The sequence below is a fragment of the Pan paniscus genome, chromosome 11 (genome assembly GCF_029289425.2).
Source record: "Pan paniscus chromosome 11, NHGRI_mPanPan1-v2.0_pri, whole genome shotgun sequence".
In the NCBI taxonomy this organism is placed as follows: domain Eukaryota; kingdom Metazoa; phylum Chordata; class Mammalia; order Primates; family Hominidae; genus Pan; species Pan paniscus.
The window spans coordinates 2,533,569-2,553,815 of record NC_073260.2 but is presented as its reverse complement, the minus strand read 5'-3'; the positions used below and the strand labels follow the sequence as shown (position 1 = coordinate 2,553,815).

The following is a 20,247-nucleotide window of genomic DNA, read 5'->3' as shown; positions in this document are numbered from 1 at the left end:
TGCTGTTGCCTCCTTGTACGGGTAGCGGGGTTGGGGACGGAAGCCTTCGGTCGGTGGAGAGGAGAAAGGGAGAGGCCTTCGGGCGGTGGACGGGGAAGAGAGGGAGTCCTTCGGGCGGTGGAGGGGGTAGAGAGCGAGGCCTTCGGGCGGTGGAGAGCGGGGAGGGGGAGTCCTTCGGGCGGTGGGAGGGGGAGAGAGGGAGGCCTTTGGGCGGTGGAGAGAGGGGAGGGGGAGTCCTTCGGGCGGTGGGAGGGGGAGGGGGGAGTCCTTCGGGCGGTGGGAGGGGGAAGGGGGAGTCCTTCGGGCGGTGGGAGGGGGAGGGGGGAGTCCTTCGGGCGGTGGGAGGGGGAGGGGGGAGTCCTTCGGGCGGTGGGAGGGGGAGGGGGGAGTCCTTCGGGCGGTGGGAGGGGGAGGGGGAGTCCTTCGGGCGGTGGGAGGGGGAGGGGGGAGGCCTTTGGGCGGTGGGGGCCACGGGGAGGGTGGCCTTCGGACTACGTGCGGGACAGGAGGTCAGGGCTGGCAAGTCCCTCAGGCCTCCCTCGTTGCCCCAGCCTCGCGGGCCGCCTAACTGCCCCGTTCCAAGGGTGCCACCGGACCCCGCTGGAGAGGAACTTTTCCGTTGGCTGGATTTCATCACCACCCATTCCCGATTCCACGTTTCCTTTAAGCGGGGCTGGCGGAGCCGCAAGGCGGCAAGGAACTGGATTGCGATTGGTCAGCACTTGCCTCGGTCGGCGGTACAATTGGCTGAGGCGCTGGGCCTTGGGAAGCATTCCCCGACGGGATTGGTCGTCGCTCTCGCAGAGCCCGCCTCCCGCAGTACAAGCGGCCCCCGGGTCGGGTGGGAGGAGGGGACTCCGGGAGGAGGAACATGGCGGCGGCGGACCTCGCTCTCATTCCTGATGTGGACATCGACTCCGACGGCGTCTTCAAGTATGTGCTGATCCGAGTCCACTCGGCTCCCCGCTCCGGGGCTCCGGCTGCAGAGAGCAAGGAAATCGTGCGCGGCTACAAGTGGGCTGAGTACCATGGTGAGGGCGGGACCCGCGGGCATGCCAGGGGCACGCCTGGCGAGGCGGGGGCGGGGCTGGCGGGACGGAGACGCGGCTGACGAGGCGGGGGCGGGGCTGCCTGGGCGGGGCTGACGGGACGGGGGCGGGGCGGGGGCGGGGGCGGGGCTGCGGGCCGTAGCGGACTGCGTTCTGCTCCGAGTCCTGCCCCTGCTAGGTTTGACCCAGGCTGAGGTCCTGGGCGGGAAGGGCGTGACACGGCCTGACACCCTCCCCAACAGTCTCCCAGTTCCCGCGCCCTCCCCGGTTCCACCCTCCTTCGCTCATTCATCCCTGTCCCAGCCTCAAGGGGCTTCGTCTCTACTGGGGAAGGGGCTGTTCAGAGCTGGGATTTCAGACCCCTTCGGCTGGGAGTTCCTCCCGCGGCCTCCAAGGGCGGCCAGGGCACGTCCTGAGGCCGCCCTCCCATCCCAGCGGACATCTACGACAAAGTGTCGGGCGACATGCAGAAGCAAGGCTGTGACTGTGAGTGTCTGGGCGGCGGGCGCATCTCCCACCAGAGTCAGGACAAGAAGATTCACGTGTACGGCTATTCCATGGTGAGCCGCAGCCCCGTCCCGCCCTGCCGGAGGCCCCAGTACCAGCTTCGAGGCCCACCTGAGCCTGCTGCCCTGACCCGTGGCCCCAGCTGAGCACGCAGGCTTCCTGGGGTTCTCCCAGGGTCGGCGGCAGAGCCCTCCCTCCAGGGCCCATTGTGTTCCTGCATTCCCCCATGGAGCACACGCCAGACTTGAGGGGTGGGACGGACACCCCCAGACATGGCCGGCTGTCTCCTCTCCCTGCCTTGGGAGGCCTTGCTGGGCTCTAGCTGTCCTCCAGCACTTTGGGCCCTGGGCCCCCAGAGGCAGTCAGTACCTGGGTGGAGCTCAGAGTCCCCGCCTGTGCTCTTCACAAAAACCACCAGCAGATGAGACCCACGTGCGTCCCTCTGGGCGCCTCAGGCCCCAGGATCCACCATCAAGGTTTGCTTGCCTGTGGAGGTCGCCTCTCCCCAGGGGAGCCCCCAAGGGCGGTCGGGATGGTGGGTTTGGCATCCCCAGGCACTGCCTATCCCTTTCCCACACTTGCTTCTGGTGTGGCTGGTGGCTGGATGCCCAGAGCCGGGTATCAGGTTGAAGGGTCCAGGTAGTGCCAGCAGGCGTCTTCTCTCTCCAGGCCTATGGTCCTGCCCAGCACGCCATTTCAACTGAGAAAATCAAAGCCAAGTACCCCGACTACGAGGTCACCTGGGCTAACGATGGCTACTGAGCACTCCCAGCCCGGGGCCTGCTGCCTCCAGCAGCCACTTCAGAGCCCCCGCCTTTGCCTGCACTCCTCTTGCAGGGCTGGCCCTGCCTGCTCCTGCGGCAGCCTCTGGTGACGTGCTGTCCACCAGGCCTTGGAGACAGGCTAGCCTGGCCACAGAATTAAACGTGTTGCCACACCTGCCAGTTTCTGAACTCTGTCCTTGGCTTCCTGCACCCTGCGTCACCACCTCCGGGGCCCCCCAGACCCTAACTAAAGCAGGTGGGTGGGGGAACACAGGAGTGGCCCCAGGGAGTGGCCGTGCACACTCAGCCCTTTGGGGTCTGATAAAGGGGCCCGCTGATGGCCTGATTGCTCTTCCCACGGCCATCGTCCTCCAGGGCATCTTGGAGGAGGCCTGGCAAGCCCTTGCGAGAGGAGTCAGGGCCTGGTCCCTCGGGCTGGCCAAGACCTGGGGCGCCCACCAGTGCTCCCTCCTATGAGCCCATCCCAGGGCTCCCCAGTGTCCTGTCTGCCCTGAGGCTCCTTCCGTGACCTGCAGGCTCCTTCCATGACCAGCCCCATGGGGCCTACCAGTATCCAGGGTCAGGTCGCACAGCTGCATCTACCCCACAGGCTCACGTTGACTCTGGAGGCCCCTCCCAGGTCCCTCTTGCACCCGGCAGGGCTGTGGGCAGGACACGGGTTCAGGCCTTGCCCTGGGAAGCCCCATACACAGTGGGACTCCATGGGGTGGTGCAGGGGCACCCTGGGGGCCAGGGCTGGTTGTACACAGGGCATCCCCACCTTTGTCAGCTCACTGGTCCTCCGGCCAGCCTCTCCAGACGGGCACTGCCATAACCACATTTTACAGACCGGGAGACTGAGGCTCAGTGACACAAGCTCCGAGGTCACACCATGGGAAATCACAAACAGGGCCTGGCCCCAAATGCCACACTCCTTCCCCAGCCCCAAAGACCCTGCCCCAAGCATGAGTCTGTTCCATGAGAAACCGAAGTTTCTGGGCTCCTAGGGACCCTGTATCTGGCACCGGACAGCACCTGGCTGCTCAGGACGAATGAATGATGGCGTGATCCTCCACAGCCTGACTTACAGGCAAGTTCCCCACGGCTGAGAACGCAGGGACCAGCTCTGGTGCACGTGCTGGACTCCTGCAGCTGCTGGACTGGTTGAGTCCTGACCTTGGCCAGCACCACGCTATTGCCAGAGGCACAGTGAGAGGCCACGGCGGCCTCTGCCCGCCCCACACTGCCGAGCAGAGTCCTGGTGGGGTGCCTGGGTCCCTCCCCATTCCAGTGGGAGCCTCCCCTTCACCAGGCAGGGCAGGGCAGGGTGGAAGAGCCTGACCTTGTGTCTGAGGGAGCCGGGCAGGTGGGAGCTGACCCTGGGTCAGAGGCCCCCTCCTGGGGCCACTTTCACGGCCCATGCTTGGCACCGTCAGCACTGGGTGGGGCCGGGCCGAGGGGCCCTCCACTTAACAGCAGAGTCAGCGTGCGGGGCCAGCGCAGGCTGATAACCGCACGGAACTTCCCAGGCACCCTGTGTGGCCGCACTGCTCCCTCTGGCCCAACCATGCCTCTGCCCAGCCACCTGCTGCCCGCCTTGGTCCTGTTCCTGGGTAAGTAGTCTGGTCCCACTCCTGAGGCAGGACCAGGGGCCCTGGCTTCTGAGCCTACCATCTGTGTGGCAGTAACGGGCACCAGGGCTGACGCCTGAGCCCCAAAGGGAAGGAGGGTTGCAAGGTACTACCTTGGCCAGCCTGCAAGGGGGGTGACCTGGAATCAGCCCATGGGGTCCTCGGGCCTGCCAAGCAAAGGAAGAGGCAAGACTCCCCTCCCAGTCTGGGACAAGAGGGCTCAGGAGGTGCCCCCAGCTCTGCCAGCCTTCATCTGCCACCCTTGGACTGGGTGGAGCCTGTGGAGGCCCTGGGCCGCCCGTTGATGCCTCCCATTGGGGGTCGCCCTCCCAGTGCCCAGTTCCCTGCTGGGCACTCTGGGTTCCTGCTACCTTTCTTGGGGTGCCCCATGGTCAGGTCCCCCTCCCCAGCCTCTTCAGGGCTGGAAACAGGAACGTGCTGTGCTTGGTCCTGAGCCGGGTGGGAGTTCTCTGTGGGTCCCAGCCCCTCCCTGCTCCATCTCCTGGTCTGAGGGGCATCCCTGGACAAAAGATGTCCAGTGCTAAAACTGAATAGTCCTAGGCAGGCTGGGATGACTGGTCACCCTGCCCCCAGGCCACCTGGCTGTCAACCTCCCAGCAGCAGGGTCCTCAGGCTGGGCCTGGGTCCCCAACCACTGCAGGAGTCCTGGCCAGGCCGTGTGCAACTTCGTGTGTGACTGCAGGGACTGCTCAGATGAGGCCCAGTGTGGTGAGCCAAGGCCAGATGGGCGGGCAGGGCCAGTGCGAGCAGGTCTGGCGCACACCTGACCACCCACTCTCCCAGGTTACCACGGGGCCTCGCCCACCCTAGGCGCCCCCTTCGCCTGTGACTTCGAGCAGGACCCCTGCGGCTGGCGGGACATTAGTACCTCAGGCTACAGCTGGCTCCGAGACAGGGCAGGGGCCGCACTGGAGGGTCCTGGGCCTCACTCAGACCACACACTGGGCACCGACTTGGGTGAGGCCAGGGCAAGTCTCTGTGCGCCCCTGTCCCAGTACCCTCCTTGCTCCCTGCCCCGTCTCCTGACCTCTCACCTGCGCCAGGCTGGTACATGGCCGTTGGAACCCACCGAGGGAAAGAGGCATCCACCGCAGCCCTGCGCTCGCCAACCCTGCGAGAGGCAGCCTCCTCCTGCAAGCTGAGGCTCTGGTACCACGCGGCCTCTGGAGGTGCACCCTGGACCCCCAAGGCTCATGGGGGGTGCCCAAGGGGAGGGCGGGTGGGCAGCTGGGGACAAGCAGGGCCGCAGCTGCCCTGGGACCCCTGACATTGCAGATGTGGCTGAACTGCGGGTGGAGCTGATCCATGGCGCAGAGACCCTGACCCTGTGGCAGAGCACAGGGCCCTGGGGCCCTGGCTGGCAGGAGTTGGCAGTGACCACAGGCCGCATCCGGGGTGACTTCCGAGTGAGCTGGGAGGGTCTGGACGAGTGGGGGCCTTGAGGAGGGGTCTGGGCCCTGACTTAGGTCCTGAGAGCCTGTTCTCTTCAGGTGACCTTCTCTGCCACCCGAAATGCCACCCACAGGGGCGCTGTGGCTCTAGATGACCTAGAGTTCTGGGACTGTGGTCTGCCCAGTAAGGCACCGCCTCTTCCTGTTCCACCCCCGGGAGGGCCCCCACCTGCCCACTCCCCTGCTCAGACCCTGTCTGCCCCCGAGTGCTCTCCCACTCCTGGGGCCTTGGTGAAGGGTTAACCCTGCCCCACCCAGCCCCCCAGGCCAACTGTCCCCTGGGACACCACCACTGCCAGAACAAGGTCTGCGTGGAGCCCCAGCAGCTGTGCGACGGGGAAGACAACTGCGGGGACCTGTCTGATGAGAACCCACTCACCTGTGGTGAGGCCAGAGTGGGGGCCCAGAGTGAGGCTGGGAGACTGGACGCCTCGGTGGGGGCCCTGGCACTCATCCAGGAGGGGGTACCTTGGATCCTTGGATGGTCCTTCTCGGGTTGTGGTTGCCAGGGCCCCCCTGGAGCTGGGGCCATACGGCTTCAGGAAGCACTGCCTGGTGGCCCTGATACGCCCACCTCCTGCCCTAGGCCGCCACATAGCCACCGACTTTGAGACAGGCCTGGGCCCATGGAACCGCTCGGAAGGCTGGTCCTGGAACCACCGCGCTGGTGGTCCTGAGCGCCCCTCCTGGCCACGCCGTGACCACAGCCGGAACAGTGCACAGGGTGAGGCCCACAGAGGACCCGGCCCAGGCCCTGCCCACGCAGCCACAGCCCAGCGGCCCTGGCCCACTCCCGTCCTTTCCCACAGGCTCCTTCCTGGTCTCCGTGGCCGAGCCTGGCACCCCTGCTATACTCTCCAGCCCCGAATTCCAAGCCTCAGGCACCTCCAACTGCTCGGTGAGATGGGTGGGGCTCACAGGGCCTCCCTGCTCTCTGTGCTGGCTGCCCCGGTGCAGGCTCCCAGCCAGCTCTTGGTTCCACAGCTGGTCTTCTATCAGTACCTGCGTGGGTCTGAGGCTGGCTGCCTCCAGCTGTTCCTGCAGACTCTGGGGCCCAGCGCCCCCCGGGCCCCCGTCCTGCTGCGGAGGCGCCGAGGGGAGCTGGGGACCGCCTGGGTCCGAGACCGTGTTGACATCCAGAGCGCCCACCCCTTCCAGGTAGGGAATAGCAAGAGGGTGGGGTCTGGGGAGCCGCACTGTGGGCAGGGGAGGGGAACCCACAAGGTACCCACTGCGGGTGGACAGGGACCAGACCCCAGGGGGAAATAGGCTGGGCACCCCCTGAGCCCCTCTGCCCTCAGATCCTCCTGGCCGGGCAGACAGGCCCGGGGGGCGTCGTGGGTCTGGACGACCTCATCCTGTCTGACCACTGCAGACCAGTCTCGGGTGAGCCTGCTGACTCTGCCCTACCCTGCCTTGCCCTGGAGAGGCACGGCACTCCCCATCCCTGCCTCCTGACACCAGTTCTGCCCCCACAGAGGTGTCCACCCTGCAGCCGCTGCCTCCTGGGCCCCGGGCCCCAGCCCCCCAGCCCCTGCCGCCCAGCTCGCGGCTCCAGGATTCCTGCAAGCAGGGGCATCTTGCCTGCGGGGACCTGTGTGTGCCCCCGGAACAACTGTGTGACTTCGAGGAGCAGTGCGCAGGGGGCGAGGACGAGCAGGCCTGCGGTAAAGGGGCTCAACCTCCTGCAGAACTCCTGCTGCGGAGCCAAGGGGGTAGGCGCCGGGGCAGGCTGAGGACTCTGAGGACTCTGCCATTCAGTGCCGGCTGCTGTTCCAGGCACCACAGACTTTGAGTCCCCCGAGGCCGGGGGCTGGGAGGACGCCAGCGTGGGGCGGCTGCAGTGGCGGCGTGTCTCAGCCCAGGAGAGCCAGGGGTCCAGTGCAGCTGCTGCTGGTGAGGCCCAAGGCCCAAGGCTCAAGCCCCCGCCCGGGTGTGAGCAGCGTCCTCAGAGGGGTCTCTGCTCTGCCTCTGCACTACAGAGGGTCTCTGGACTGGGGATCCCTGAGGGACAGAGTGGGGCCCTGGAAGGGATGAGGCTCTGAGCACCATGCTCTTCCCCTAGGGCACTTCCTGTCTCTGCAGCGGGCCTGGGGGCAGCTAGGCGCTGAGGCCCGGGTCCTCACACCCCTCCTTGGCCCTTCTGGCCCCAGCTGTGAGCTCCACCTGGCTTATTATTTACAGAGTCAGCCCCGAGGTACCGCCACCCTCCACAAGTTCCCTGGCCAGCCCCTGGGTGCTCCCTGCACAGTGGGAGGGGTCTGGGGCCGGGTGACCCACAGTGCCCCCCGCCCCGCTGGCCAGGCTTCCTGGCACTAGTTGTGGTGGACAGCGGCTCCCGGGAGCTGGCATGGCAGGCCCTGAGCAGCAGTGCAGGCATCTGGAAGGTGGACAAGGTCCTTCTAGGGGCCCGCCGCCGGCCCTTCCGGGTGAGGAGGGCAGCCCAGAGTGGGAGCTCCGCTGGAGCGGGCCCTGACTTAACGGTCCTCCTCATCCCCCTACCACATGAAGCTGGAGTTTGTCGGTTTGGTGGACTTGGATGGCCCTGACCAGCAGGGAGCTGGGGTGGACAACGTGACCCTGAGGGACTGTAGCCCCACAGTGACCACCGAGAGAGACAGAGGTTCCTGCTGCCCATCCTCACTCCCACCTGGGTGCTCCCCTTACACTCCTCCAGGGACCCCGGAGCTTCCACCTTCTCAGGGCTCTGGAGGGGGAGGGGAGAAGGTGTGTGACGCCACCTGGCCCCACCCCCAGAGGTCTCCTGTAACTTTGAGCGGGACACATGCAGCTGGTACCCAGGCCACCTCTCAGACACACACTGGCGCTGGGTGGAGAGCCGCGGCCCTGACCACGACCACACCACAGGCCAAGGTAGGATGGGCGCTCAGACCGGGGGTGGCTTTCAGACGGGAGTGGGGCATCTCTGCAGCACAGCCCCATGCCCCCTGCAGGCCACTTTGTGCTCCTGGACCCCACAGACCCCCTGGCCTGGGGCCACAGTGCCCACCTGCTCTCCAGGCCCCAGGTGCCAGCAGCACCCATGGAGTGTCTCAGCTTCTGGTACCACCTCCATGGGCCCCAGATTGGTGAGTGGACCTGGAAACAGGGCAGAGCCTGTGGGGAGGCCCCCGGGGGTTCAGAGTCCCCCGCTCTGACACCCATCAAGGCACATGAGAGAGGTCAGTTATGGACTGGTCCCCTCCCTGCAGGGACTCTGCGCCTAGCCATGAGACGGGAAGGGGAGGAGACACACCTGTGGTCGCGGTCAGGCACCCAGGGCAACCGCTGGCACGAGGCCTGGGCCACCCTTTCCCACCAGCCTGGCTCCCATGCCCAGTACCAGGTGAGGCCTGGCACCCGGGTGGGAGGACAGGGCAGGGCCCCTGGCCAGCTGACACCCTCCACCCCCAGCTGCTGTTCGAGGGCCTCCGGGACGGATACCACGGCACCATGGCGCTGGACGATGTGGCCGTGCGGCCGGGCCCCTGCTGGGCCCCTAATTACTGCTCCTTTGAGGACTCAGACTGCGGCTTCTCCCCTGGAGGCCAAGGTCTCTGGAGGCGGCAGGCCAATGCCTCGGGCCATGCTGCCTGGGGCCCCCCAACAGACCATACCACTGAGACAGCCCAAGGTATGGGGGCCTGACAGGGGCAGGGATTGAGGGGCTGGCCAGGGGCTGGCAGGCTGATGCTGGCACCTCCAGGGCACTACATGGTGGTGGACACAAGCCCAGACGCACTACCCCGGGGCCAGACGGCCTCCCTGACCTCCAAGGAGCACAGGCCCCTGGCCCAGCCTGCTTGTCTGACCTTCTGGTACCACGGGAGCCTCCGCAGCCCAGGTGAGGGGCTTTGGGAGGGGGCCCCAGTGGGCTCAGGGAAGCTTGGCCTGGTGTCCCCACCAGCCTTGTGCTGAGGCCACTGGGGAGCCTCTTGCGCCCGCCAGGCTGGGAGCCTGGGAGCTCAGACCAGGGCCTGCAGGTGCTCTCCCCACACTGCTGACCTGGGCCGCCCCTGCTGGCAGGCACCCTGCGGGTCTACCTGGAGGAGCGCGGGAAGCACCAGGTGCTCAGCCTCAGTGCCCACGGCGGGCTTGCCTGGCGCCTGGGCAGCGTGGACGTGCAGGCCGAGCGAGCCTGGAGGGTGAGTGCAGGGTGGGGTGCCCCTCCCCCTCCCCCGAGGGCTGCCTGGACCCGCTGAGGCTGCCCTGCCCTGCACCCGCCAGGTGGTGTTTGAGGCAGTGGCCGCAGGCGTGGCACACTCCTACGTGGCTCTGGATGATCTGCTCCTCCAGGACGGGCCCTGCCCTCAGCCAGGTGGGAGCCCTGCCGTGGCCTCGGCCCTGCTCTGGGGCGCCTGCCTAGCCCTTTCCCTTCGTAGTCGTGGTGCCCAGGGCTTGGGCCGTGGGGCAGCACCACTCACCCACCCATGTCCTGCAGGTTCCTGTGATTTTGAGTCTGGCCTGTGTGGCTGGAGCCACCTGGCCTGGCCCGGCCTGGGCGGATACAGCTGGGACTGGGGCGGGGGAGCCACCCCCTCTCGTTACCCCCAGCCCCCTGTGGACCACACCGTGGGCACAGAGGCAGGTACGTGCCCACTGGAGCTAGGTGGGGAGGCACACACAGCCACCTGGCCTCCTGCTGCCCACCCACAGAGTACATGCCCCATCCAGAGGAGGCCCTGCTCACCCAGCCTCTGCTCGGGCCCTGAGGGCTGGCTCTGCCCATCAGCTGGGCATCTGCCTCCTCTTGTTCCCAGGCCACTTTGCCTTCTTTGAAACGGGCGTGCTGGGCCCCGGGGGCCGGGCCGCCTGGCTGCGCAGCGAGCCTCTGCCGGCCACCCCAGCCTCCTGCCTCCGCTTCTGGTACCACATGGGTTTTCCTGAGCACTTCTGTGAGTCCGGCTGGGCCAATGGGTGCCTGGGCAACGGGGGCAGCAGGGGTCCAGGAGCAGAGGTGGGGAGGTAGCCTCCCCAGCCCGCCCCTGGTTAGGCATGCAGGAGCCCCAGGACCCCAGGCCTGACACGCCCTGGCCCTGCTCTCAGACAAGGGGGAGCTGAAGGTGCTGCTGCACAGTGCTCAGGGCCAGCTGGCTGTGTGGGGCGCAGGCGGGCATCGGCGGCACCAGTGGCTGGAGGCCCAGGTGGAGGTAGCCAGTGCCAAGGAGTTCCAGGTGAGGCTGGCTGTGGGCAAGGAGCCTCCTCCTCCTCCACCCAGGGCCCACACAAACTCCTTTCCTTCCCCATCAGATCGTGTTTGAAGCCACTCTGGGCGGCCAGCCAGCCCTGGGGCCCATTGCCCTGGATGACGTGGAGTATCTGGCCGGGCAGCATTGCCAGCAGCCTGCCCCCAGCCCGGGTGAGCCCTGGGCTGCAGTGGAGGCACGGAGGAGGGCCCAAGGGGCCAGCCTGGCTCAGGGTTTGCCAGGCTTACCAGTGTGTGGTCCCAGGAGCTGCGAGCATGCTGCACCCAGACAGGACAAGAGAGCTGCCAGGCCCAGGCCCTGTGCTCTCCTCACTCTGCCCTGCTCACCCCTGGGGCCGCTGCCTGGGCTGGGCTGTCCCTGGGGTGCAGCCTCTGGGGCCTGCCCTACCTGGCTGTGGCCTCTGTGCTCCCTGTGCCCACACCCAGGGCAAGGTCCATCCTGGAGGAACCGCCAGCTGGGTCAGGGCAGCCACTGACTGCTCTCACTTGGTGAGGGAAAGAATCTCGCCTGGGGCCATGAGCCCCACCAAGTCTGCAGACAGCAGCTGCCTGTCTGCCAGGCCCCATCCTTGTGGTAGCAGAACCAATACCCTCTGCCTTTGAAATAGGGGTGAACCCCAGGAGCCAGCAGAGGCTGAGGGACCAGGCAGCCCCAGGCTTCCTCCTTAGCCCCAGATGTGGGGGCTGCTTTGGAGGGCTCACATGTCCCTATGGCCCACAGGGAACACAGCCGCACCAGGGTCTCTGCCAGCTGTGGTTGGCAGTGCCCTCCTATTGCTCATGCTCCTGGTGCTGCTGGGACTTGGGGGACGGCGCTGGCTGCAGAAGAGGGGGAGCTGCCCCTTCCAGAGCAACACAGAGGTCACAGCCCCCGGCTTTGACAACATCCTTTTCAATGCGGTAGGAGCCCCTGGGGATGGGTGGGCAGGAGCCTCTGTGCTCAGCTGTGACGCTGGAGGGCGGGCAGTGGCGGGACACAACCCCCCGGGGAGGAGCCCCCACCTGTGCAAGGCCCATCCTTGCCCTCCCTGCCCTGCCTCTCCCAGCCACCACTGTCAAAGCTCCTCCTCCTTGGCCGGGCGCGGTGGCTCACACCTGTAATCCCAGCACTTTGGGAGGTTGAGGCGGGCGGATCACCTGAGGTCAGGAGTTTGAGACCAGCCTGCCCAACATGGTGAAACCCCGTCTCTACTAAAACTACAAAAAATTAGCTGGGTATGGTGGCAGGAACCTGTAATCCCAACTACTCGGGAGGCTGAGGCAGGAGAATCGCTTGAACCAGGGAGGCAGGGGTTGCAGTGAGCGAAGATCGTGCCATTGCACTCCATCCTGGTTGACAAGAGCGAAACTCGTCTCAGGAAAGAAAGAAAAAAAAAGCTCCTCTTCCTCCTCCTAGGATGGTGTCACCCTCCCGGCATCTGTCACCAGCGATCCGTAGACCACCCCAGACAAGGCCCCGCTTCCTCATCCAGCACTTGGTCAGACCCTAGCCAGGGACCGGACACCTGCCCTGCCCAGGCTGGGACAGGCTGCAGGTCTCAGGACATGCTGAGGCCTGGGCATTCCCTGCCCTGTGCTGACTCTGTTGCTCTGTGAATAAACACCCTGGCCCATGAGGGCAGCCCAAGCTCCCAGGGTGAAGTCAGTGTGTCCACACTTTACCAGCCAGTGAGGGTGGGGGCTGCAGTGTTAAGTGACGTGCTAGGGGCGCCTGCTTGCTTCTGGATGCAGCTCAGGAACCAGAGACAAGGGGACCCTCTCTCATCAGGACACAGACCCACCCAGGACAAGGGCCGGGGCAGGCCCTACCAGCTAGGGGCTCTGCATCTATTGAGGACAACAGTGAAACTGACCCACAGCATCAGGGGCATGCAGAGGAGATGACCCTTAGGGGACAGGGTGCATGGAGCAGGCCTGGAAGGGAGAAGTGCCCCAGCTGGGCCCACTGTCTGTGGTATAGGCCTGAGCTGCCCCAGGGGCTGTGGGTCGCAGTACCCAGGTCACCGGGTGCCCCAGGGCTGCGGGTCGCAGTGGCCAGCTAAGTGGGTGCCTCAAGGCTGCGGGTGAGCCCTTCCCTTTGGCCCCCATGCCTGAGCAGGAGGGTGACCCTGTGAAGCTGTCACCGGGCCTGGGGCACCAGCAGAGGACTGCCATCCTAACGCAGGGCCAACGTCACTAACCTCAGCTCCCAGAGCTCTGCTCCTCCACGTGGGTGACTTGGCCACTGCCCCATGGTGAGGGCCTGGTCTTGTGGCTCTGAGGCCTGGCTGTGGGTGGCTGTCCCCAGGGAGGGTAGCGATACCCAGACCTGTGCAGCCAGGCCCCCTCCTGCCCACAGGAAAGCCCTACCCTGCCTCATGAACACACATCTGCCCCCAGGAGCCATGCGGTGCTGGAAGGCACAGCACAGCACCCTTGCCAGCCGCTAGGCTCCCATCCGCCCTGGGGACTAAGTCCCAGCAGAGGGCGGCAGTTGGGCACGGCTACCGCCGTCCCTCGTCTTCAGGTGCCGTGGGGCTGACCAGTGCCCACCAACTGTCCACGCAGATGGGCGAAGAGGAAATGGCCCTGTAGAGACCTTCAGAGCTCCCCCTGGCAGCCCACCCCCGGGCATCAGTCATGAAAATTCACCAGCTTTCCCCACAACTAGGGGCCTGGGAGCTGAGAGCAGGACCGGACAATCTGGCCCCAGCGCCAAGGGCAGGAACTTTTCCCAGCTTCTCTTCAGAGCTGCATCAAAGAAAGCAGCGCCCAGTGACACCGCTCCTCTTCCTTCCACGCCTCAGGCCTCCACCCCTCACCCTTGTATAAGGTGGTGCTCAGAGCTCCCCGAGGCCTCTGAGCCACAACCGCTACTGGGCAGACACCCCAGACAGGAAGGTAGAGTTCTGCACCCTGATCTGAGGAACGCGATGTAGGGAGAAAAACAGCCAGCAGAACCCAACGCTTTGCAAGGTTTTGTTTGTTTGACAGCAGGAATGGGCTGGGGAGGGTCCCCCGCAAGCTGGACCCCTTGTTCCGTTCGGCCCGTGAGGAGAACGGAACTGGCGGCCAAGGGGAACCGGCGGAACGAGATCAGCTGGAGCGCACTGATTTCGAGGCTTTGTGTTCATTTCGCCCTAGGCCCCTTCTCGATGGGCTTTCCAATGTCCTTTCCCCGGAGCTTGAGGCCTGAAATGAGCCACAGCCACTGGCCACTGCAGCGCCAGCTCCCTCCTCCCCCCAACGCTGCCCCTCTTCAACATCTTCCCAGGGAAGGGGGGCCACGCCGCTCCCGTGCCTCACTGGGCTCTCAGCGCACGAGCACTCCTGGTTCCCACATCTAATTTTGAAGAGGATGAGTCTGATCATCTTAGACAGCAGAGCATGAACACCCCTCCCCGGAAGAACCGGAGCCGGGGTCCTCTGTGGAACTGGCTTCCGGCCCCATGCTGACAGGGCCCGGACCTGCTGTGCTCAGGCTCAGAGAACCATGGCCAACAGCACAGGCTGACAGGAACTGGCAAGGGGAAGGGACTCGGACTCCACTTGCTCTTAGGGGTTTCCTGAGGCCTGCAGAGACCCCACCATCCCTCAGTCTGTACTACCTGGAGAAGCAAAGCTCCAGAATTCAGAGAACAGGGGACCCCCAGGGCCATCTTCTTCCCCCGAGTCCCACTCTCACCAACCCCAGCTGGGAGCGGGTAGCCTCCCTGTTCAGCGGACCCGGCAAAGGGTGGAGGGACACTCACCAATGGCCCGCTCGATTTTGCCAAGCACCTGGTTATTGGGTATGGCCCGTCCGCTCTCATAGTCCGCGATCACCTGTGGCTTCTCATTGATTTTCTAAAGAGAAGATGTGCTTTATACACATCAGCTCCACTAGGACTGCTGCAAAACCAGGCGCGGAGCGTCGCCTGAGAACAGCAGCTTCTAGGGCCCCTGGGGTACGCACCCACACGCAGCTGGGTTTTGTGCGAGAGGCAGTGAGAGCCGGGCTGACCTGGCTTCCCGAGGCATTCCCTGCAGGGGTACCAGGGGGGTGGAGCCCGCCCTCCCCGTGCTATCTGAACACCGGCCATCCCCCTCCCCAAACCCACAACCCCAGGAGTGAGAGCCCCGGCGCAGCCTCACCGTGGCCAGGTCCTTCTGCGTAAGCCCCTTGCTCTGCCGACCTTGCTGGATCACCTTGCCCACCTCCAGGGTCACCCTGTCATGGTGCAGCTCCTCCGTCTCCCGGTCCAGCTTGGCCGTGTTCTTGGTAATAGAATGTTGTTTGTTCTGGCCAGCAGCCCCTGGAGTCGGTGTGAGGCAAAAGCAGAGGAGAGGATTTGGAATTAACCTGAAGAAAAACCATTTCAAAGCGGTAACCAGACCCCAGAGGCTGCCTGAACTCAAGGGGACATGGGAACCCAGGCTGTCCCAAGTTCACACACCTCAGGGCGTGGACTTCCAGAGTTTTCTCTCAGTTATGAGGACAGGCAGCTGTACTCATGCCAACCAGAGCTGCTCTGGGAAGATGGCTGCCTCCCAGGGCTCCGGCCAGCACCGGTGCAGGCGGGCACTCAGCTGACAACGTCCCCGGGGGCGCCGCGCACACCACACCCACCAGCACATGGACCCCCCAGCACAGCCTCATGTTGCAAGCGGAAACACAAGTACCTACATTTCTTGGAAGTCTCCACATCTTCTCCTCGTCTCTGTGCCGCTAAGATAGCCTAGAAAATTAGAAAACATCAGTGGATCAAAATTAGCTTTGACAGTATCCAGCACACACCAATTCAGGCCTGCTGTGAGCCAGTTAGCACACTGCTAAGGACTAGTGGTGCCCAAGGACTGATATGCAGTCCTGGGTTCAGTTACCTAAGCTCAACTAGGCACCATGGCTTATGCCTGTAATCCCAGCACTTTGGGAAACCGAAGTAGCAGGATCACTTGAGGCCACGAGTTCGAGACCAGCCTGGGCAACACAGCAAGATCCTGTCTCTACAAAAAATAAAACACAACAAAACCCCAAACTCATTATACAAAAGCCTCTACAATCAGATGTCTAAGAAAGTCACAATTAACTGCTAAGAGAACACCACTTCCTTTGCTGTTGAGAAAGACACACTAGGGATTTTTTTTTTTTTTTTAGAGTTGAGGTCTTGCTATGTTGCCCAGGCTGGTCTGGAACTCCTGGGCTCAAGTGAGCCTCTGGCCTCAGCCTCCCTCCTGAATAGCTGGTATGCGTTAGTGGATTCTTTTTGAGAAATCATATTTAGCACAGATTTACTTTTCTGCTGGACTCTACTGCAAAAGTAGGAAGGAACACCAAATACTGGCCTGGTGTGGCCTTCCTCCCTGAATCTGATTCCTAGTAACACAGAGATGACACATCTCATGGAAGCCTGCAGGCTCTCCAGAAACATCACCAATAACAGTGATGCCATCTCATCTACAGTGACTGAATATTAATATAATGTATTTATTAACTTTTTTTTTTTGAGATAGAGTCTCACTCTGTTGCCCAGGCTGGAATGCAGTGACACGATCTCGGCTCACTGCAACCTTCGCCCTCCGAGTTCAAGCAATTCTCCTGCCTCAGCCTCCCGAGTAGCTGGGATTACAGGCGCCTGCCACCGTGCCTGGCTAATTTTTTGTATTTTTAGTAGAGACGGGGTTTCACCATCTTGGCCAGGCTGGTCTTGAACTCCTGACCTCATGATCCACCTGCCTTGGCCTCCCAGAGTGCTGGGATTACAGGCGTGAGCCACCGCGCCGGGCCAACATTTCTACCACTTCAGAGAAGTGACTTGTGGAGCATCCTAAGTGTGATCTGCTCACAGATGCTGCCACGCAATTATTCCCATGACTCCTAGCTTGTGGCCATTAAGTTTCCTTTAAAAGAAAAGGAGAGTGAATTTGGTTTTGACTGTGCAACCAGTAAGGGTAGGGCAGACCAATGAATCCCTGTCACCAGAGCCCCAGCGCATCCTGGCCCAACTGGCCTCAAAGGCTTCAGCCTTAGGCCACCTGAGGGTACGAATGAGGCAGAGGCGGTGACTAAACTGTCCTCCCTATTACATCAGACTCACAACTGACCCTCGGATCCATCAGCCACATTGGTAATCTCCTTCCACAAGTACTGTTCAGGGCACGCCCATCTTCCACCTGTGCAACAGGGTCCACCTGCTCATGGGGTCCCCTGAAGCAGGCACTCTCTACAGCCTGTGATGCACCCAGGCAGGCTCCCTGGGCAGTATCTGACCAGCGGAGACCAGTAGAACCAAGCAGGTCCCAGGCAGAGAGAAAATTCTCAGGGAGGAGCCTACCCCCTGTCCCCAGCTCCCACTCAGGTCACTAACCTCTGCCACGTCACCCAGTCTCCCGCCCCAGGCCCTCAACTGCTGTCCAATGGCCCCCAGCCCTATCCCAACCCCAATTCCCCACCCTCATCGCTGGTTCCTGCAGCTTGCCCCAGTCCCCACCCCTGTCCTAAGCCCTGTACCCCACTCTACCCTGTTCTTCCAAGCCCTGTCCCCATCTCCATCCCTGCCCCCGTTCCCAGTGCCCACCCTGGTTCTCTGTCCCCTATCCTCACACAAGGCCCCCAGCCTTGTCCCCGTCCCCGTCCCCACCTCCTGCCTCTGTCCTCACACCTGTCCCCACCAACAGTCCCTGCCCCTATCCCCTCCCCGCCCCACCCTGGCACTGGTCCCGGCCCTATCGCCTGCCCCTTGCCCCGTCCGGGTTCCCTGCTCCTCTCCTCCTCCAGTCGCCCGCCCCCTGCCTCCTCGGTCCGTCCATCCCCACCTGGGTCCGCCCCCCACCTTCCCACCCCTGTCCTGGCCCGGTCCTCCTACCCCTGCGATTCGCCCCGCCCCTCGAACCCCGTCCTGCCCCCGGCACCCCAGCCTTGTCCCCGTCCCCTGCGCCCTGTCCCAGGCCCCGCCTGCCCTTCCCCGAGCCCCCTGCCCCACGGTCCGTGGCCCCGGCCCAGCGTCCGCCCCGCCCGGCCCGGCCGCTCCTCAGTCAGCAAAGCACCTGCTTGGATTTGGCCTGGGCGGCCGTAGGGCCCTTCTTGCGCAGCACCGTCACCGTGTCCCAGTCGCTCTCGGCCATGGCGGGCGAAGACGAGCGTCCGTCCGGCGGCTCAGCGGCAGCTGCTAGAGACCTGGCGCGGCGACGCTACGTCCCCTCGGCACCTCCCCGCTTCCGGCGTCCCATTGGCTGGCTGCACGCGGGGGGCGGGCACTTCCCGTGCTCGGGGCCATTCGGCGTTCGGCTCGTCTGAGGGACGCCGTGGCCGGGCGCCGGCGACGTGGGGAGGGCGACGTCGGGGCCTGGCCTGGCCTGGCGAGGCGCGATAGCCGCTGGGGGTGCAGGTCGGGAGGACCCCGGAGCCCGGGCCCCGCGGCTTCCGAGCACACGCGGGCGGCGGCTGCGCCCCGACGCGCAGCCCCCGCGCCTCCCCGGGCCCCGCACCCCGGCCGGGCCACGCGGGCGGAGGGGGCGCGGGGTCTCCGCTCTAGCCGTGCGGCCGCCCCGCTTTGTTTTGCCGCCTGCGCGGCTGGGACCTGCGCTCGAGGACCAGGGCTGTGGGGCCCGAAACGCAGCGTGGGGTGGGACACTTTTTTTTTTTTTTAACTTTTATTTTTTGAGATGGAGTCTTGCTCTGTCGCCCAGGCTGGGTGCCGTGGCGCGATCTCGGCTCACTCCGTCTCCCGGGTTCATGCCATTCTCCTGCCTCAGCCTCCCGAGTACCTGGGACTACAGGCGTCAGCCACCACGCCCGGCTAATTTATTTATTTTATTTTATTTTTAGTAGAGACGGGCCAGGATGGTCTCCATCTCCTGATCTCGTGATCCGCAGGTGGGACTCTTTAAGAAAAAGAACGCAGGCCGGGCACGGTGGTTCACGCCTGTAGTCCCAGAACTTTGGGAGGCCGAGGCGGGCGTATCACCTGAGGTCGGGAGTTCGAGACCAGCCTGACCAACATGGAGAAACCCCGTCTCTACTAAAAATACAAAATTAGCCGGACGTGGTGGCGGGCACCTGTAATCTCAGCTACTCGGGGAGGCTGAGGCAGAAGAATCAGTTGAACCCGGGAGGCGGAGGTTGCGGTGAGCCGAGATCGCGCTGTTGCACTCCAGCCTGGGCAACAAGAATGAAACTGCGTTTCAAAAAAAAAAGAAAAAGAAAAAGAATGGAAAACTGTGAAAACATCGGTTGCAAAAATGAATGGTTTTGCATGATGTTTATTTTCTGTAATGTATAAAGTATATATGTTATATGACAATAATTCTGTAATACCCTATTTTCCAGCCGTTTTGTATAATGAGAAAGGTCATTATACATTATTATTGAACAACTTTTTTAGGATTTTTATTTTTATAGACAGGGTCTCACTCTGTGGCCCACGCTGGAGCACAACATTGAGATCTCAGCTCACTGCAGCCTCGACGTCCTGCGCTCAAGCGATGGGACTATAGGCGCGGCCCCCACGCCTGGCTAATTTTTGTATTTTGTGGGGTAGAGATGGGGTCTCCGTGCCACCCTGGCTTGTCAGTCTGGAACTCCTGAGCTCACGTGATCCTCCCTCCTCGGCCTCCCAAAGCCTGGGATTACAGGCTTGAGCCACCGCAGGCCCTAATCATAGTATTGACTTCCGGGCTTTGAATAGATGCTCCACAAACAAGGAACCTGATAAATGCAGTCTCCATCCAAAAAGAAAACATACATAAATGCTGTATTAAATTGGAAATGCTGCATTAGCAAATGCACTCCGCGGAGGAGACAACTGTAATTCTAACCAGGCAGTGGGAAGTTGAGTCTTCTGCTTACCGTTTTTCACACCGGATGATTGGAAGAACCTTGCGGACACACTGATGGCTCCGTCCATACAAACCTTGCTTCTCTGTTTCCCGCCGACTTCCAGCACCAAGCTCCATTCGGCTAAGGACTCAACAGCCTCAGCCGGCCAGCAAGTATGTGCTTCCACTGAATGAAAATAATCCCTTGTGGCCGGGCGCAGTGGCTCACTTCTGTAATCCCAGCACTTTGGAAGGCCGAGGCGGATGGATCACGAGGTTGAGAGATCGAGATCATCCTGGCCAACACGGTGAAACCCTGTCTCTATTAAAAATACAAAAATCAGCTGGGCATGGTGGTGCGTGCCTGTAGTCCCAGCTACTCAGGAGGCTGAGGCAGGAGAATTGCTTGAACCGGGAGGCGGAGGTTGCAGTGAGTCGACGACACGGCACCATTGCACTCCAGCCTAGGGACAGAGCAAGACTCTGCTGTCTCAGAAAAACAAAAAAAAGAAAGAAAGAAAAAGAAAATATCCCATAAACTCTGACTGGATGTATCTCCACTCAAGTCCCCCTTTGTTGTGTGCCAAAAATGCTTATAGTCACTCCAGTGCCACCATCCCCCAGGAAGAGTGTGATGAAGGTGGAGTTGGCCTGGAAAGAGGCAGCCTTGTTAACACTGCAGTTCAGGCCTCCTAACATGACAAACTTAGCCAACACCTGATCTCATGAACGCATTGGGAGGCCCTTTTCAGAGCCTGGGAGACCCATGCAAGTGGGGCTCAGCTAGCTCCGTAGTGAGCCTGGGCTGAGAGAGAGGGGACAGCTACATCTAGCTGTCCTCTG

General features: G+C 63.0%; 3 protein-coding genes across 21 annotated transcripts; 2 read left to right on the top strand and 1 right to left on the bottom strand.

The window, feature by feature from the left end:
- The first annotated feature begins 418 nt into the window (after positions 1–418).
- On the top strand, positions 419–2,500 carry PHPT1 (phosphohistidine phosphatase 1). Of its 2 annotated transcripts, XM_063593844.1 has the most exons (4): positions 433–1,031; positions 1,485–1,609; positions 1,975–2,032; positions 2,226–2,260. In XM_063593844.1, the coding sequence occupies exons 1-4, from the start codon at positions 872–874 to the stop codon at positions 2,258–2,260; spliced, it is 378 nt and encodes a 125-aa protein (XP_063449914.1). In that variant the 5' UTR covers positions 433–871. The 2 variants fall into 2 exon arrangements, with proteins under 2 accessions (XP_034785465.1, XP_063449914.1); XM_034929574.3 differs by lacking the exon at positions 1,975–2,032 and having other exon boundaries at positions 419–1,031; positions 2,226–2,500.
- A 906-nt stretch (positions 2,501–3,406) lies between these two features.
- MAMDC4 (MAM domain containing 4) lies at positions 3,407–12,256 on the top strand. Of its 17 annotated transcripts, none has more exons than XM_055117449.2 (29): positions 3,644–3,933; positions 4,573–4,680; positions 4,756–4,929; positions 5,016–5,141; positions 5,248–5,378; positions 5,463–5,547; positions 5,682–5,807; positions 6,010–6,147; positions 6,233–6,321; positions 6,408–6,581; positions 6,725–6,809; positions 6,902–7,090; positions 7,203–7,319; positions 7,489–7,620; positions 7,728–7,852; positions 7,935–8,046; positions 8,181–8,297; positions 8,378–8,512; positions 8,636–8,769; positions 8,838–9,057; positions 9,130–9,267; positions 9,450–9,568; positions 9,651–9,741; positions 9,865–10,011; positions 10,184–10,318; positions 10,470–10,597; positions 10,674–10,782; positions 11,351–11,529; positions 12,026–12,256. In XM_055117449.2, the coding sequence occupies exons 1-29, from the start codon at positions 3,888–3,890 to the stop codon at positions 12,065–12,067; spliced, it is 3,651 nt and encodes a 1,216-aa protein (XP_054973424.1). In that variant the 5' UTR covers positions 3,644–3,887; the 3' UTR covers positions 12,068–12,256. The 17 variants fall into 17 exon arrangements, 15 of the variants coding, with proteins under 15 accessions (XP_063449912.1, XP_054973431.1, XP_054973426.1 ...); XM_063593841.1 differs by having other exon boundaries at positions 4,570–4,680; XM_055117448.2 differs by having other exon boundaries at positions 4,546–4,680.
- A 1,317-nt stretch (positions 12,257–13,573) lies between these two features.
- EDF1 (endothelial differentiation related factor 1) lies at positions 13,574–17,877 on the bottom strand. 2 transcript variants are annotated; one of them, XM_034929572.3, is made up of 5 exons: positions 17,635–17,877; positions 15,275–15,326; positions 14,743–14,903; positions 14,361–14,454; positions 13,574–13,800 (listed from the first exon to the last, which is right to left on the bottom strand). In XM_034929572.3, exons 1-5 carry the CDS (start codon positions 17,710–17,712, stop codon positions 13,739–13,741), a joined length of 447 nt encoding a protein of 148 aa, XP_034785463.1. In that variant the 5' UTR covers positions 17,713–17,877; the 3' UTR covers positions 13,574–13,738. The 2 variants fall into 2 exon arrangements, with proteins under 2 accessions (XP_034785463.1, XP_034785464.1); XM_034929573.3 differs by having other exon boundaries at positions 13,574–13,951; positions 17,635–17,794.
- Between the last annotated feature and the right edge of the window lie 2,370 nt (positions 17,878–20,247).